At 45.1% G+C, this 17,451-nt stretch overlaps 1 protein-coding gene across 4 annotated transcripts in view; it reads right to left on the bottom strand.

The window, feature by feature from the left end:
• Galk2 (galactokinase 2) overlaps window positions 1-17,451 on the bottom strand; it is a 112,880-nt gene that overhangs the window by 1,719 nt on the left and 93,710 nt on the right. For all 4 annotated transcript variants that reach the window (XM_028892704.2, XM_028892703.2, XM_028892705.2 and 1 more), the window contains exon 9: window positions 8,234-8,435. In XM_028892704.2, the coding sequence (XP_028748537.1) occupies window positions 8,234-8,435 (202 nt within the window). The remainder of the gene's footprint in view (window positions 1-8,233; window positions 8,436-17,451) is intronic.

Below are 17,451 nucleotides of genomic sequence, written 5' to 3'. Positions count from 1 at the left end.
GCCGGCTGGTCAGCAAGCCCCCGAGACCCTTCTGCCTCAACTTCCACAATGCTAAGATTGCAGGGGTCTGTTCCTATAACTGCTTTCTTATGTGAGTGCTGAGAAGCCCAGCCCAGCTCCTCATGCTCACACGGCAAGCCCTTGACTGACAGCCATCTCCAGCTCTCAGTTGTGTTCATAAGACTTCTTCATTTCACATACCGAGTTCAGACTGTAGGGCTGGGGGCTGGGCATGCAGCTCAGTGGTTTTAGAGGGCTTGCCTAACATAAATGAGATCTGGGTTCAATACCCAGCACCATAGTGTTGGGGGTTGTTCCCCCAGAACTGAAGCCTAGGTTTATTCTGCATAGATTTATTAACACAGAACCTGATAGTAAACTCTAGGTTGGCTGGTTGGTTGGTTGGTTGGTTGGTTTGACTGATGACTAACGGAAAATTATGCAAACCTTTCCACAAAGTGGATGGTGTTCCTAGAGGTGCATACCGTCTTCCCTGCACTTTCTGGGACTGGGCTAACAAGTGGACCCAACTCTGCCAACAGATGAGATGCTCACTAAGAGGGAACAACTCTATAAACCACCATGTAGCCAGAAATTGCTGTAGTCACCATCCCAACATATTTCCAATTGATTTTTCCTAATGAAATTCACTCCAAATTAGTAATAGATTTAAAACCTCATAATTTAGCCCAATTCTGTCCCCCTTTCCCCTCTACTTCCTGGAAAACATCAACAGAATAACAAGAACACTCCCCTCCTCCAGGAAATCAGGGTTACTACACGTCAGCCTCCCACTTTTCCCTCAATGATGCTCTCTGCTGATTGCATCATCTGTTTTATTCAAATATGTTTTTCTTAAATGTGAAGAAAGTGTTTACCAACCATAAAAGATTACTAATCTTCTGAAAGTCCTCAAATAGCAGTCTCCTAGCTGACTTAGGCCCAAACTGCTATCATCCAGGCTGAAAATTCACTTTAATCATGAGAATCTAGAAGCTAGAAAAGGTTTGTTTGTAGTTTTTTTTATTTAAAGGAGAAACTTTGCCATAGTGGCTGCATCAAACACTATCATTGCTGAAGAAGCTGGGAGAAAAGGGAGACTCCTTGAAGCATCTCAGAAAGATCCTTAAAGGCAACCACAGCCTGGTCTAGATGGCAGTGTGCCCACCTGATGCTCTATGAGTACAATTCACCAGGTCTTTAACTGCCTTCCACAGGCCTTTTGGGCATATTTTCATACACTTCTGTTTTGAACAGTTGGAACAGAGTGGTGCCGCACACGTGAGAGGCAGAGGATGGATGGTTACAGAAAGTTTGAGTCCAACCTGTTTCAGGACAGGAATACATAGTGAGAGTCTGTCTCAAAACATTAAAACAGAAAAAAAAAAAAAAGATTTCAAAACAGTGTTGTTTCTGATCTAGCTGCAAGAGATTCATTTTCCCAAACCATCTGCCAGTTCACACTGAGCTAAGAGGCTAAGAGGAGACCTCTAGGCAAATTAATTTGCTTCTGAATGTTCAAACTGCTCTGTGGCCACCCTGCCTGCTGCAGAAGAGAATGGGCTAGATTGCATCAACCTAAGCTGAAAAATCATCAGAGCTCGATATTTTCATCTTTTCTTTTCTTTTCTTTCTTTCTTGTTTTTGACAGAAAAAAACATGGAGTTGAGTGGGGAGGGATTTGGGGAGGTCTGTGAGGAGTTGGGAGAAAGAAAATAATATGATCAAAATACATCAAATAAATAAATAAATAAATAAATAAATAAATGCATAATACATAGCCTTCTGTCCACAGTCAACAGCATTTGAGTTCACAAACCAGAAGTTGCTGTATCAATAGTCAGCAGCCTGCCTTGTTTACACACACACACACACACACACACACACACACACACACACACACACACAGTGGAAGTGGAGGGAGTCAGGGTAGAAAAGTCTTAACTGCAGTATTTCTCACTGATCCTTAGTGTGCCCTTTGCATATGTCTCTGAAACTACAAGGAAGGTCTAAAGTTGGGAGACCAATAAAGTGTTAAATTAAGAAGGAAATATAGATGAGTCAAGACTGCTTGATAAACCTTACATTTGAAGTTCTGAGAAAATAGTGATAATTAAAAGTATATTTCCTTCACTATAACATATCAGAGAAGAAACAGGAGAATTGTAAGAAAGAACTCTAAAATTTCACACATGCCATTGTGATGATGATGAGGATGGTATAAAAACGGTTGGGAGAAAATCATAACTGACTGCCCAGCCTGTTACAGTCTACCCTAATGCCCTAATTTTAATAAACCTGGTTGATCAAAAAGCTTTGACTGGGATGTAAGGCACAAGGCAATGGGTGGCAGAGGACAGAAAGACCCAACTGCTACAAACTAGAAAGAGAGAAAACAGCAAACTATGCCTTGCATTTCCATTCATTTCAAAATAAGTAAATATTTATGTCTTATACAAATGGGTGTGAATTGCTTGGGGAGCTGGAATATAGAGACAGTTCATATCCATCTCTTCCCAGGACAAGCACAGATCTAGCATTTTGGTAGGTTGTAATGCATTCAGCTGGACTCCTGTTTTAAAACACAGATATCATGTTAGATAATACAAGCAATGTACAGTGTCTCCTTCACTGCGAAGAGTTCCAGTTTCTTCTCTTTGGGAACTGGCAAGAATGTCAGGAAATAAGCCTTTTGCATAATTTTTACACATTTTTATAGTTAGATTACAGACAACATTGTCAAACTGCTTTGGAGTCAAGAAACCACAGTCTTCCTATGCTGCTGAAGGAAGAAGGAATGAGAAAACATGTCTCCAGATGTGTTGCAGAGTGTGGGCTTTTGTTTGAGCAAACAGGGTGTATAGTATATCAGTGTTCCCAAAATTCCTTCCCAGGGGGAAATTAAGCAGCATCCACCCTCCTCCTAAGGTCTCAACAACAAACAGGTATGATTTCTCCAAAGTTCACTTGGTGAGAGGCAATGAATGAGTTTATTGGGCTTCTTTATTTAGCACAGGTAAGGGATTGCTTAGAGGGAGGTATGTGTTCGAGTGTTCCCCAAAAGGCTGTGCCTAGGAAACCTCTCCCCAGCAAGGGTGAGGGCTTTCCCCTGCCATATAGAAAGCCACCCTCCTCTACTCTTCCCAGGCCTTTATAATCTAGCCCCTCCCCAAGGCCAAGTACAATTAGGGCAGGATTGGATGCAGCTGGATACTCAGGTGAAGGTTTGTGACCCTCCCATCCCCTCCATATAGAGGTGTAAACAGTCAACAAGCTCAACTAAAATAATCTTGCAAGCTGTCACAGCTGAATGCCCAAGATGGCTGTTGCCTGCCTTGGAGACCAGTAACTCACAACACTCGGGAAGTGAAAGACATTTGCCCAAAGAGATGTGAGTCCCCCGGGACAGGTAGAGTGGGACTCTCTCTCTTCCATGGCAGGGCTGGCAGGTCAGCATGTGACTTAGTGAAAGACCACACAGAACTTTGACTTGGTGAGGGGGGACTCAGTGCTGAGCAGCCCAGCTGTGGGATCAGGGCTGAGAGAAAGACTTCTGAGGCGAGTCAAGCAAAGGTATGTCTACATCCATTCTCATCCCCCCAACCCCGCCATTTGTCTTCCTCAATAGCTTGGGCAATAACAGCAATAATAGAGTGAGCAATCCCTTCTAATTTCAACAAGTGACCAAAGAGAAACATAAAGCATCAGCCTTTTTTTTTTTTTTTTTAAGTAAAGTGAAGGAACTTTAACAAATGAGCTATCCCACATGTAACTGACTTGGCTTCAAGACTGTTCTGTGTTCTTCAGGAAATCCTACTTTAAAATTTAAATTTACGGTTCATTTATTTAAAATAGACATTTTATAATTAGGCAAAGATTGCCTTCTTCCTTATTATTTCATCTCATCTAATTAAAATCCTAACATTAATTTAATTTTAAAAAAAAAAACCCTAACTACATAAGTGTAATTTCCTTCTGGTGTTTTCCTTTCTGACAGGGTCTCATCCTGCGGCCTCTGGCTGGACAAGAGCTCTTCTGTAGCCACAACTGGCCTTGAACCCCCAGCAGTTTTCATGGGGGTTCATCCCTTAGCCTCACAAGCACTCACACTCAGCTCTTGGTCCTTCTTTTGTGTTCTACACTGGCTTTTCTCTTGATGAGTAGGAAAAAGGAAAAAGAAAAGAAAGAATACGCTTTAATATTGTCTCTATCTTGCCCCTCTGTTCCACTAGGGTCATGAGCCTGTTCTTGGTGCGGTCCTACTCTCTGACTACTGAGGACCACCTTGGAAATGCAGTCTACCTCAGATCACACAAACCTCCACACACGGGGGCAGGGGGGTCGTATATGACACTCCCTCACTCAACTACATATCTTTTCATGAAAATAATTTCCAAAAGGTTTTCTCAAACATTCAAAAAATTTTAAAGTGCTACAAGGTAGCCAAGGATGAAGGTCACTGGCGACACTCCCGGAACTCATTTCCACTTCCTTCTTCCCTCATCTTGTCTCCCGAGGACTGACAGCTCAGGCTGCCTAGTCTTCCGGTGTTACCTTTCCTCTGTGACAGGGAAGTCTTGGGCTGGTGTGTTTATTAAATAGAATGGCGCTCTGCCAGAATGGCCGGTGCCAGGCACTCCCAGGGCCCTCCAGCACCTGCAGCATCTCTGTCTGGGATGATGGCAGGGTGCCCGGGGGCAAGGGCTTTGATAATCTCTACTGTTCTGCCAACCTCCATGCTGCCTGCTCACTGCTCTTCTGCTTCCCATCTTCCCTGGGTTTGGTTTTTGGTTTTTCATTCTTTACCTTACTCCTGGTATCTCTGGCAATCTTCAGCTCCCTTTCCTGCATTATCGCCTCCCAAACATCAGAGAAAGGACAGCGCCTTGGCTTCTGTGTGAGGCTCAGGATGACTTTGGGTAAGGAAAGTGGCAGTGGTGCCTGCTCCCCTAAAACTGACCTCCCAGGGCCCTGGCATGAGGATCTGGCACTAACCACTAGGAAGTTTGCAGGGAGAGACCTACAGTCACATAACAGCAAAGAAAATAGTCATTACATAAGGGGCCTATGGACCCAACTCAGGCCAACGCTTTCATTATTCTAGAAGATAACCTCTCAATCTGGGAAACAAATGATATAGTTATGGAATAAGCCAAAATTTATCTGAGCCCAGACCTGGAGGCACACAACCATAATCCCAGCACCTGGAAGGCTGAGAGAACAGTCAGAAATTCAAAGTCAGCCCTGACACCATCTCAAAAAGAATCAATAAAAGGAAAAGGAACTTGGTAGATAGCAATAGGCTTTATAAACAAAAACAACCCCTAGGGCAGGGGTAGTATCTGGCAGAGTACTTGCCTGGCACCTAGGAGGCCCTGAATTCAAACCTGAGCCCCAGCATATAAAGGTGGGCAAAGCTTCTTACTCTTGGCAGCTAAATAGTTTAGCTAAGTATTTTACTCAGAAAACTAATGCAGCCGGGAGGTGGTGGCACACGCCTTTAATCCCAGCACTCGGGAGAGGCAGGCGGAGCTCTGTGAGTTCAAGGCCAGCCTGATCTACAGAGCGAGTTCCAGGAAAGGCACAAAACTACACAGAGAAACCCTGTCTCGAAAAACCAAAATAAATAAATAAATAAATAAATAAATAAATAAATAAATAAATAAATAAATGAATGAAAGAAAGAAAGAAAGAGAAGAGAAGAGAAGAGAAGAGAAGAGAAGAGAAAGAAAAGAAAAGAAAAGAAAAGAAAAGAAAAGAAAAGAAAAGAAAAGAAAACTAATGCAGCAAATGTAGAGTCTAGTCAGAAACACTTTAACCACCACTAAGCGCTTTCTAATGGGCGGAGGGATGCCCAGCTATTAAGAGAGCTTGCTGTTCTCCAGAGGACCTAGATTCAGTTCCCAGCACTGGCCTGGCAGTTCACAACTGCCTGTAACACCAGCTCCAGGAGACTTGACACCCTCTTCTGGTCTCTGTGGGCAAATGAACTCATATAGCACACACAGACACACAGAAAGACAGACAGACAGAAAGACACACACACACACACACACACTAAATATTTTTAGTTTTCCAAAACAAAATTTAGAATTAAATAAAAGGTATATTTCCAAACTCATGTAAGACATACTCTTAAAATCTCTCACTAGGATCACAGAGGGTTCCAGCAGAGATGGTCACTGAACATCACAAGACAGGTGACCATCCAAAGTCAGCACCCGGATGAGAAGAAGCAGAGCTTGGCCTCAGTCTCCTACTGCCCAACCCACCTCCTACCACCACATGCCACCACCCTGCTCCACCAGGCTTTGCTCCAAATTCAAATGCTGGAAACCATGACAACAAAGCTTCTCACTGGAGAGCTTCAGAGAAAGAGAAGAAAGCATTAAGATGGCCTAGGGCTGAGTGTAATCCCTCTCAGACCATGCACTGGGGGAGCAGCGGGTATTCAAGCCAGACTCTCCCACCAACTATCCATCTGTGGGGTAGTTAGCTGCTCAACTCACTCCCCAGTCTGATGACTTTCTAGACCCATTTCTTCTCTTGTCCTTCTTGCTCTAATGCCCTCGGCACTATGAGGCAATTCTGACTAGAGCTGTGAAAAAATAGCTGCCCCCCCCCCTAAAAAAAAAGTAATTTTAGAAAAATACAAAAAACAAAAACATTTTCTCACTGGAAAAAAAAAAAAAAAAAACAGAAGTCCTCTTGACTCCTTTCTTTCTCCCACACAGCAATGGTCTAGAATCTTCCTTCAAGACTATCTAGCACTGAATCACTAATTACATCTGTTGGCCCTTTCTTTTCCAGAAGCCAGAATCCTTCCCACAGCTCACAGGGTCCCTGCAGTGAGAATCCTTCCCACAGCTCACAGGGTCCATGCAGTGTGGGCATGTCCATGACCTCTCTGACTTCACCTGTTGCCCTCGGCTTCCTTCCCTGCTGCGCCTCATACACAGCAGCCCGTGGGCTTGTTGATCCTTCAGGTCTCTGCTCAAGTGTCACTTTCTTACGGAAGCCTTCTCCAACCACTGCATGTACAGACTACCCCGTCAGCCCCAGAAGTCACTCTCCCTTCCAGCTTCTGTCCACAACATTTATCACTAGCAATCCAATTATTTTTCAATTATCATTGATCCCTTTGCCCACAGAAATGTAAGCCAGTTGCTGATGGCCATCCTAGGAGAAGATCTAGGAGAACTCCAGGAGGCAGGCAGATCTCTTCCACACTGTTTCTGGGATGATTCAAACTTCCCGCCCACTTCCAAGCCAAGACACTTATTCCTCACTTCTACACAAATCATTCCACTTCCTCTTATGTCCAAGACTGAACATCATTTGTCTCTCCCATTTACTGGGCTCTGGATACTTTTAAAAAAAAAAAGAGCATTTAAGATAAAATGAGCTCTGGAAAGGGTTTTGGCAATTGGTGAGCAAAGGCTGATGTCAGCAGGAAGTGCCTCCGCCATGCTGTGTGCAGGCTTCTGGACGGGACAGGCAGGTTCCGAATGCTATCTGTGACCCACTGGGGCTGCTTGGTTTGAACTCTCTGGCTGGGTGTGGCATGGGCCTGGCAAGCCACAGGCGCCCAGTGACTAATTACATTTCCATGGCTAGTTGCGTGCAGGACTGTGTCAATTTATCAGAGTGAGCTAACGCAAGTCACCTGATTCCCCTCCAATTTCCCTTTCAGTCCTCCAAGGTCAGCGTGGGACCTCCCTGGTGAGGGCACGCTAATGTCCCATTCTTGCACAATCCCAGCAGTGAGGCCTGGAGGTTCTGAGAAAGAGATTCTCTCTTCACAATTCCATCACAGCCAAGTTTATAAACTTTGGTCTTTATTTCCCCTTATTGCCCAAAATAAATATCGCAGCCCAGGAGATGGGGCTTCTTCCAGCCCCCCTCCCTCAGTGGAACCCTCAAGACCCTTTTCTGACTCTCTCTTCTGGACAGAACTCCATTAGGGGTTTGTGAAATACATAAAATGCCCAGAGGGAAGCTGCCTTCCTTGTGAGCTCTAGTCACCTAATAATGGAATTGGCCCCAAACTGATTTCTGAGCCCCATAAAGCAGGTCTCAAACCACCCCGCAGACATGCAGGAAGAACATTGGAGCTCTGCATCATGGGGACTGGAGTCCCTCACATAGGAAGGGTTCATCTAAATTATGAGAAGAGGGCTTTCTTTAGTTGAAGCTGCATTCCCTTGGTCCCCACAGAGCCCTCTCAGCTCACCGGCAGATGTCCACCAGCTGGTCCAGTTCAGGGCAGCTGCACTCATACATGTCCCGGCAGCTTCTGTGGCTCTGGTTCATCAGCTCTCCCAACAGCTGGATCGCATTCTGGGGTGCTTCTTCACACACCTGCTTAAATTGTAGCACACGTGCAGCCTCGCTGTACACATGCTTTGCCCGCTGGTAGAGCTTGAAGGTGAGCTCTGAGGAAGGAAGGACATAAGGAAAGAGATGAGAAGGAGTTATAGGACTACACAGTACCAAGAAAGAAAGGGGTGTGTGTGTGTGTGTGTGTGTGTGTGTGTGTGTGTGTGTATGTGATATGTAGCCCAGGCTAGCTGACTCAAGATTCTCCTCCCTCAGCCTTCCCAGTGCTGGGATTACAGGGCTGAGCCACCACCCCTACCTACCAAAAAAAGCCTCCTGAAAATATACATAGCAGCAATTACGTTTACAGAAATGTACCCCAAAACAAGAGTGGAATTGTTGGGAAGATGGGTGTCAGTGGGAAGGGCTGGGAGAGAGAACTGGGGTTGAAAATGGTAAAAAAAAAAAAAAAAAAATTCATTATATTCATGTATGAAACTATCAAAGCATTAACAATGGAAAATGTATTCTAGAGAAACAGATAAGTGCAACTACTTATATATGTATATAATTTTATTTACATTTAATATAGTTATATTTTACAGTAATAATTTATCATAGCCAAAATATAGACAATCCAAATGACTAATAACGGAGAACTTTTTGAAAAAGTAAATACAAAAAAAATATTATGACCATTAAAACTCAAATTCTTAGACAATTTGCTAGTCAGGAAATTGCTCAACACTGAGGGAAATGACAACACAATAGCATATATATATATATAGTATATATATATATATATAATATATGTGTGTGTGTGTGTGTGTGTGTATGTATGTATACACACTATATATATGTACACACACTATATATGTACACACACACACACACACACACACACACACAGAGTAGCCTATGGAAAGCACTACATGTCAACAGTGCTCATCTCTGACCCATCATGGGTAAATTTATTGTCTTCTTGAAACAGCTCTGTACTCTGCAAAGCCCTCAAGGACCACTAACTGCTGTGACACCCCCCCCCCCATCCAAATGCAATGGCTACACCACGTTTGGCTCCTGCCCAGGGTAACAGACGAAGCCATGAAACATGCTGAACAGTGTGGAAGATAGTGTGGTGGAGCTCAGGTGAGACAGGGAAATTTATGGATACCCTCTGGCCGCTAGAAAAGTGCCAGGGATCGAAGTGAACTGTGACAGTGAGTCAGCTGTGACAACCGGCTGTGCCCAACTTGCTACCTCTGCTGGGCTCTATTTCCTTGGCTCTGAAATGAGATTGAGATTTACTTCTCAGGGTCCTCAGGCTTTGCCCTCTGAAAATGCAGGAGAGACTTCCTCTCTGTGCGACCTCCCAGTGTCCCTGTAGGCTGTTCCCACAATGATGAGGGCGTTCTTGATGACTGCTGCTTCTGTGTGTGCCCCAAGTTTCACTCTGCCCCCACAGGCTGACCAGGAGGGATCACACCAGGGGGTTCCTTGCTGTCTTACCAAAGGATGGGAGAGAATTAGCAAGAAATGGAGGGAAGAGAGTAAGCACAAAAGACTTACTCCTTGGCTCTGTTGTATCTCTGTCTTGGTCACTCCATCCTATAACCTCCATCAGTCAACAGTGATAGGCTAAGCTTCCCCTACAAAGGCCTGCTCACATCAGTTACGGCCTCAGTCCACAGCCATTTCCCCAGTGTTTACCATAGCCCGTGCCTGATCCCTACAGGACCTCTTCCTTCGGCCAAACTACTCCATCTGTAGTTGCTCTAACAGTCTTTGCTTTTGGATATACTCATTCGTCACACACGGAAATGGCTTCCTGCCCTCTCTCTCTATGTCAAAACTTTACCTCATTCTGAAGGCTCGAATTACATTTTACATCATCCTGGAGGCCATGCGGGGCTCAGCTGGAAATCATTTCTTGACTGAATTTGTACCAGGCTTGCAGTCCATGCTCATCTGGGGCTTATGTACTCTGCATCACAGTTTTTCTCAGAGCTCTGCAAAGGTTTTGCAGAGTCCTGAGACAGACATTTAGTCTCTTAGCTCCATGCACCCCAAAAGCAATGCTCACTCTCTATCACCTAACAAAGCTTTCCATGGTAGAGCCCAGTGGGTGTTTAAGGTTAATTATGATAAAATTGAGACTGTACTTCTAACTCCAGTTCAAAATCAAAATACTTCCATCTGGACTTCCTATTTTGTTTAAGAGGAGAAGGAAGAGAAGGAGCCACCACTGACAGCTTAACTGAGTGTTGAGACAGAGGAAAGAGGCAGCCAGCAGGGTTCCCTTTATTATTAAATCTGTAACTGCTGACACCACGTGTGGTTGAAAAATAAGAAAAATAAAGAGAAGCCACGAGTTAAATGTAGGTGCAGAGACACAAAACATGTTTTGTTCCATTGGTAGTCAGGTCATGTGACACCCACACTGTGCTGTCAGTTTGCTGTGTCCATAGTCAGATCCACAGAAATGAGAATTTATTTTAGACAGGGCGGTAACATGTCCCAAGGCGGGCGGTCGGGGGAGGGGGGGCTTTACCAACACAAAATACTGGCATATGCCCTGCTCAAAACTGCAGTAATTGAAGAAACAGTCCAGGGGATGTTGGCAGCCATTCAGAAAGGAAAAAGAAGGGCAGTTGATTGATATCTGTCATAGTTTGAAAGAGAAATGTCCCCACATAGACTGGTGTAATGGAACTCTTAGTCTCCAGTTGTGATGCTGTTTGGAGAAGTTATAAAATTCTTAAGAAGTCCATCCCTGGGGGCAGACTTTGGGGATTTATTTCCCTGCCCACTTCCTGCTCCCCCCTCCACTTCCTGTACAGATAGAAGATAATCAGCCATTATGGACTCTCTAGAACTGTAAGCCACTTTTGGTCGGTGTTTTAACCCAGCGACAGAAAAGGAACTAACACAAGTGTTCTGAAGATGGGTCCCCATTGCCTCCTTTGTACATGCTTGATACAATACAGGCTGCAGAGCGCATGCCATGAAAGGAAAGAAAATGGTTTTGGCAACTGTATCTTAACATCATTGTTTTTTAAAACTTGAGGTTAGAAGCCAAGCATGTAATCCTAGCAGGTTGTATTATGTATTTAGCAGTGTGCGCGCGCTCACGCTCACACACACACACACACACCACACACCACACACACACACGCACACAACAACAACAACAACAACAACAACAAAAAGAGGTCATGGATTTGAAAGAGAGTAAGGAGAGGTATGTGGGAGGGGTTTGAAGGGAGGAAGTTGGAGGGGGAAAACTATATTAAAATCTCAAAAATGAAAAAATACAAACAAAAATAAAACATAAGATTTGAGGTTGAAACAAAATCTTTAAAATGTCAACTTTAGGGTTCCTTATGTTTCAGTTTTACTTTTGAACAATGTCACCTCCAACAGTAGCAGAATCACTAGCCTGTCCTGTGAAGCCACACCCTCCGAGAACACAGAGCAATGCTGATTGGGTGACAGATCCCTGTACCATGCTGTGCTGTGAAAACATTCACTAATGTCAGGAGAACAGTTCCACACAGATAGAACAGTGGAGAATACACCAGCACAGGCTACCCCTTCCTTATTGACACCTTCCTTTTCTGTGTCAACAGCTGTCCTGATGAAGCATTTTAGACGGATTATACATGGCATATATTTTCTCCTTACCTACTTAAGCATGACCCTCTGTAAAGTAAGGACTCACCATCCTATCAACCTAACACAATAACCCTGGATTCCCTAAGGTCTCGTGTAGTCAGTCCATGGTTCGATCTTCCCAGGTGTTCCCATTTAAATTTCAGTTGGTTTACAAACAAATCAAAAGCCCACCATCCCAGAAGAAAGCTGACTCTTCCTCCCTAAGCCGAGGTATGCCCTCTGGTAGGCTGCCCTTATACCTGTGTACATATGGGCAGCACTAATTGCAGTTGGTAGGTTATATAAAAGTGGGGGACACAAAGTTGGAAGGACAACTTGATCGAGGGGATCTGGAAGAGTCAGAGAGGGAGAGAGATGAGGGAGGTGGATAAGATCAAAATTCTTGTATGGAATTCTCCATATTTTTAAACTTCACACAGTGTATTCAGTTGCTCTGCCTAAGTCTTTTGCAGCCTTTGACATCCTAGAGCGTCAGCATCATATCTGTGCCCAGCTCAGGGACACACCCTTAACAAAACATAGTCCACTCTGGAGAGTCTATTTTCATCTTCCTGACCAACAATATACTCTTTTAGCATTGGATATTTTCCTTGAGTGAACACTCTTCACGTAAAGCATCCAGAGAAGTTTTCTTTATTCAACTCTCATAACTTCTAATTCTGCTGTGAGAAGAAATACTCAGAGTATGCTACACACGCCCACACCCCACGGTCCTGGCAGCTTCTATATCTCTCCTGTAAACGGTTAGCAGCAAACCCTCTCAGTGGGAGTGTCTCCTGCTGGGCGCTCTGAAGGTGGGTAGAGACTGCCACAGCTCCTGCCCCTCAACAGCGGCACCTCGGATGGCAAGGGTAAGGGGCATCTGTTTTCACTCACAATCAAGCTCAAGGCTCCAGCAGACTCACAGACCACTCCAGGAGGGAAGCAACTATCCACTGGGTGTCACAGTTGCCCTCCGGAGCCAACACTCTAGCTTGTTCTATGTGCATCAAGCCTGTAGAGAATGCTGAGGAGCATCTGAAATGCTGTATCAGCCAGCCTTGTAAACAGATGTCCATAGGCATCTGTCCAGTCTGTAGGTCTCCTAACTCTAAAGAGAGGCATCACCTTAGAGGATGAAAGGAGCTGTTTCTTACTGTGCTCACACCTTCAAGCTGTGATACTCAGGGTATCACAGTGATACCCTACACCACTCATCACCTCTCCTACCCAGGAGAAGGCAAGGTCTCTGAGTGTGGTAGCCACCTTGGTCTTGAACACTGTTATCTTAGATAGCTATGGAATCGAGTCCTGAAATTCCAGCACCAACTCTGACTGTTAGCGAACTGCAAATGAATATTTGGTTATTGAAGAACTTTCATCTGCACAATAAATTGCTAGCTATGACCTTGCCTTCTAACTCCATCCCTTGTCCTGTGTTTCCCCAACACGCTGGCCACAGCTGTTTCCTTGTCCTGATGAGGTCTCCCCTGTGACTGTCATCCTGTGGTCCCTCCTTGTCATTCAGGCCTGAGGTATTATCACAGCCTCGAGGACAACTTCCTTCAGCCCAGGATGGCGCAGTCCCTCCTCTATAAGCCCACGCTCTTCACCCTGCTTTCTTCTCAACGCTCATCACTCTCCAATGTTAACCCTGTTTGCCTGTGTGCTGACTTGCCCAACTTCCCTCAACCACAACACTAGCTCTCCGTTTTCATTTTCCCACCATGTCGCCCCAGGCAGACTAGGATTTAGTGCGAGGTAGGGACTCAGTAAGTGCTGGCCAAAGGCTTCTCCTCCTTGTCCTTTTCCCAGAGCTGCAACTGGAAACAGGCTAGACAAACAGTGTGGGGCGGTCACAGTAGGGAACACAGAGAAGACCCCTCAGTAATATCATCGGTGAGCTGGAGAAACTTGTGGATATACCGTGTAGAGGCAACCAGTCAACTCCAGTCTCCAACGTGAGCCCTAAAACCCATTATCACAGGTAGATGATGGGTAGTGGTTTGTGTCATACTTGGTTTCATAAATGTGGGGTTTCTAAAACAAATGGTGTTTTAAAAACACAGCAGATAATTTGAATAGGCTTTTCTTTTTCTTTTTAAGTAATCTTTGTAACAAAGGCATGTCGGCTACTTTCTGCCTTTAAAAAGTGTATGGTTAGGGGGTACGGGAGAGTTTGCTCAGTGGTTAGAAGCACTGGCTGCTCTTCCAGAAGAACTGTTTGGATTCCAGCACCCACGTTGGGCAGCTCCTAAGTGCCACAACTCCAGTTCCAGTGGATCCAATGCTGTCTTCTGGCTTCCATAGGCACTGTACCTACACCACACACACACACACACACACACACACCACACCACACACACACACACATATACACACACACACACACACCACACCTTTAAAAGAAATACAAAAATCTTTTAAATGGCTATGTGTATAGCCTGGGAAAGAAGGCCAGCACAGGGAGACACTTAGGAGCCCTGCTGTAAGAACAGAACAACCTGGGCCACTCTGAGAGAAATGCACATACAGGACTACAACTTGGAGATCTCTCTGGGAAGCCACCTTCACATCCGCGGTGTTAATATCCTCTGCAGAACCTGGTCCACAGACTAAATATCAACCCATGGGCCGAGGCCAGCCACGGTGATGATTTTTTTTGGCCTACTTGGTATATTTGAATTGAGACATTTTACACAAGAATCGGGATTTCTTTCTTCTTTTGGAAAAATTGAGTTGTCTGTCTTTCCTGGACCTGCTTCCCACACACTAGCCACATCATCTCACCACTCACTAGTGAGGCAGTCTCCATGCTCATCAGATGGCTGGGAGAGGTGGGACCATAGGGTTAAGTGTGCACGTCTTATCTCTTCAAAAACAAGGGAATGTCAGGAGTTTAGTACCTGTCTTCCCATCCTTTACAGGGGCTGTGTGTGACTCCTGTTCCATAAAACTCTCTGCATCTGTAATTCATGATGGGGGGCAAGGGGGAGCTAGGCAAGCTTCCTTCCTCCTTGAGTAGCTCATCGTGTCAGAATAGACTACTAGAACTCTTACAACTAAACATCACCACCCCTAGATACAGTGTTAGCTCTGTATTGATTTATGTTCTGTCCTCCTCCAGTTTTGGTGGGCTGTGATTCCCAGACACACACACAAACACAATGTAGCCCTTCAAATATGTGAAGACAGCACTCATGTCTTATGTCCTGAACACTGTTAAAGATCCATTATGCCAGCTCTAAAACTAAAGAACCACCAATAAAGGGGAGAGGCTCTTTACTCTCAAGAAGTGAGTCTCCTGGAGAGAAAAATCATGGAATGGGAACAATAAAGGCAGCAGTAGCTAAGGCACTCTTCACGGCCGACGGAAGGCACAGTCGTGAGCACATACTAGTCCAGGTGAATCTGAAAGCGGAGTAAGAACCAAGAGTGGGGTTACAGACAGAGCTCTCGGAGTCAAGGTAAGGACAGTGAGAGAGAGAAAGAGAACCATCAATAAAGAAGATGTTGGTAGCAGGCAATCAATGAGGCAGCTGGAGCCCGGCGCCTTGGTGGATTGTAGAACTACACAGGCATGCCTTAGAATTAGCCCCCAAAGAATGGAAAGACGGGCATCACGCTCGATCCTCCCATCTTTATTGTCTCCAGAGGGGTTAACGTTGTCACAGGTGTCTGGAAGGCGTGAAGGTACCAGTGAGCTCACAAGGTCTTTAGGATTATATACACAGCCTGCTCTCTGTTAGAATATGAGAAAAGCAGAAAGCGGTCGTCACGCGGCAGGGCAGACAGTGAGAGGCACTGGCAACGCCATTCCACAGGAAGCTGTCTGGATATGGCACTGCTCTTCAGACACTTAGTCAGCTGACCTGTGCTAGACAGTCAAAAGCCCAGGCATGGCTCCAGCCCGGCAAGGCGAGAGGAACCTAGGACCTTTGCTTACAGGTTTCAACTGACCCTAGAGAGTGAAATCTGACACTCAGATTTCCACAAAGCAGGCAAGGCCCTCCCTCTCCCCCACAGTGACAGCAGAGATCCTACAGAGGTGGGCAAGGTCTCAGGTGCAGAGAAGCACCTTCTGTCAGCCTCCGAGGGCCGGGAATGCCATGGCAGCTTCACTCCCATGACTCAACTGCAAGCCTCCTCCACATGCTTATGGCACTCTGGTGTGTGCATCTTTCCTTTCATTGTCTACAGTGTTGGGGGTTGAACTCAGGGCCTCATACACATCAGGCAAGTGTTCTACAATTGTCCCTCTACTCCTGAATGGCATTTCCAGGGTTGACTGTCGTCCTGGGCCTGGATCTGCCACCATGCAAGGGAAAGCTGGTCCTTCTCGGTGTGGTGGGTTTTTCAAGTCTCCTAATAGAAAACTGCACAAAGTACAAGGGACATGAGAGGATGCAGACTGTTGTTTCACTGGATGAGCTAAAAGGTAACAAATAGTGTGGAAATCATCCTTAGCCTAGATGAAGACTTCATCTCGGGATAATTCAAACAAAATAAATTAACATGCTGGTCTAAGAGAAGTAGTCATCTTTATCTTAGGAGTGTAGACTTAATCTTTCTGAGACTCTCAGACCCCAAAATACTTCCCCCTTTTTGGGTGAGAAGCTGTGACGCTGCATGCCACTGGCTGAGTTCCCTTCAACATAGAAAGCTCTAACAGGCTAGCCAGTTGCTTGTTACCAAGAGCAGAAGTTCAGAGGCAGACGCTGCAAACGCTCCAGGGCCCTCTCCCGGCCCTGTGTTTCTCATGCAGCAAAGTCGTAATTCCCTGTTCTGAGGCATCGACTCTGCACCAGTGAAGCATATAATGGAAAAACACTATATAATCCCCATTGAAGCTGGACTGTGGTTTCAAATTTATTTTCCTAGTAATACTATTTTTCATAAATGTGAAATTTATGAAATGGTCAAAGCCACACAAAATGGACTGCTGTTCTCAGTCACATTAGTACCCCATTCCCATGCTGCAAAGACTATATTAAATTAGCATTTTACATTTAAAGAGAAAAACATATTTAACTACCTGCTTTTAAAAAGCAAAACCAGCAATGAAGAAAAGTATACACGCTCTCCATGAAAAGCCACATAATCTGTGGAAAACTACATTCCATGCGGCATTTGTGAATAGTTTGAAGTCCAGAGCACAATTGCCACTTTGTCCACGCAGGGTAACGGCACCCACATGTAAGGCGCGCTGCAGGGGCCGGCACTGTCAGCTTCATAATGAGGCTTCCTCCTCGAGCCTTCAAGCTTCTGCTCCAGTCTCCTTCGACCTGGACGCGACACTGTAGCAATATATAAATGTCCCTGCGACATGACAGGACAGGGCCCCTCTTTCTCTCCTTCCCACTCTACAGCCTATGGATTCTCACCGTCTCAGGTCTGGACCATTGTATCCATCACCTTCCCCTGCTCTCCTCCTCGCTTCTAATGAGTCTACACTCCCCTTCTTAACTATTTCATTCC

This window comes from Peromyscus leucopus, chromosome 4, assembly GCF_004664715.2.
Source record: "Peromyscus leucopus breed LL Stock chromosome 4, UCI_PerLeu_2.1, whole genome shotgun sequence".
NCBI classification, from domain to species: domain Eukaryota; kingdom Metazoa; phylum Chordata; class Mammalia; order Rodentia; family Cricetidae; genus Peromyscus; species Peromyscus leucopus.
This window is presented reverse-complemented; position numbering and strand designations above follow the sequence as displayed.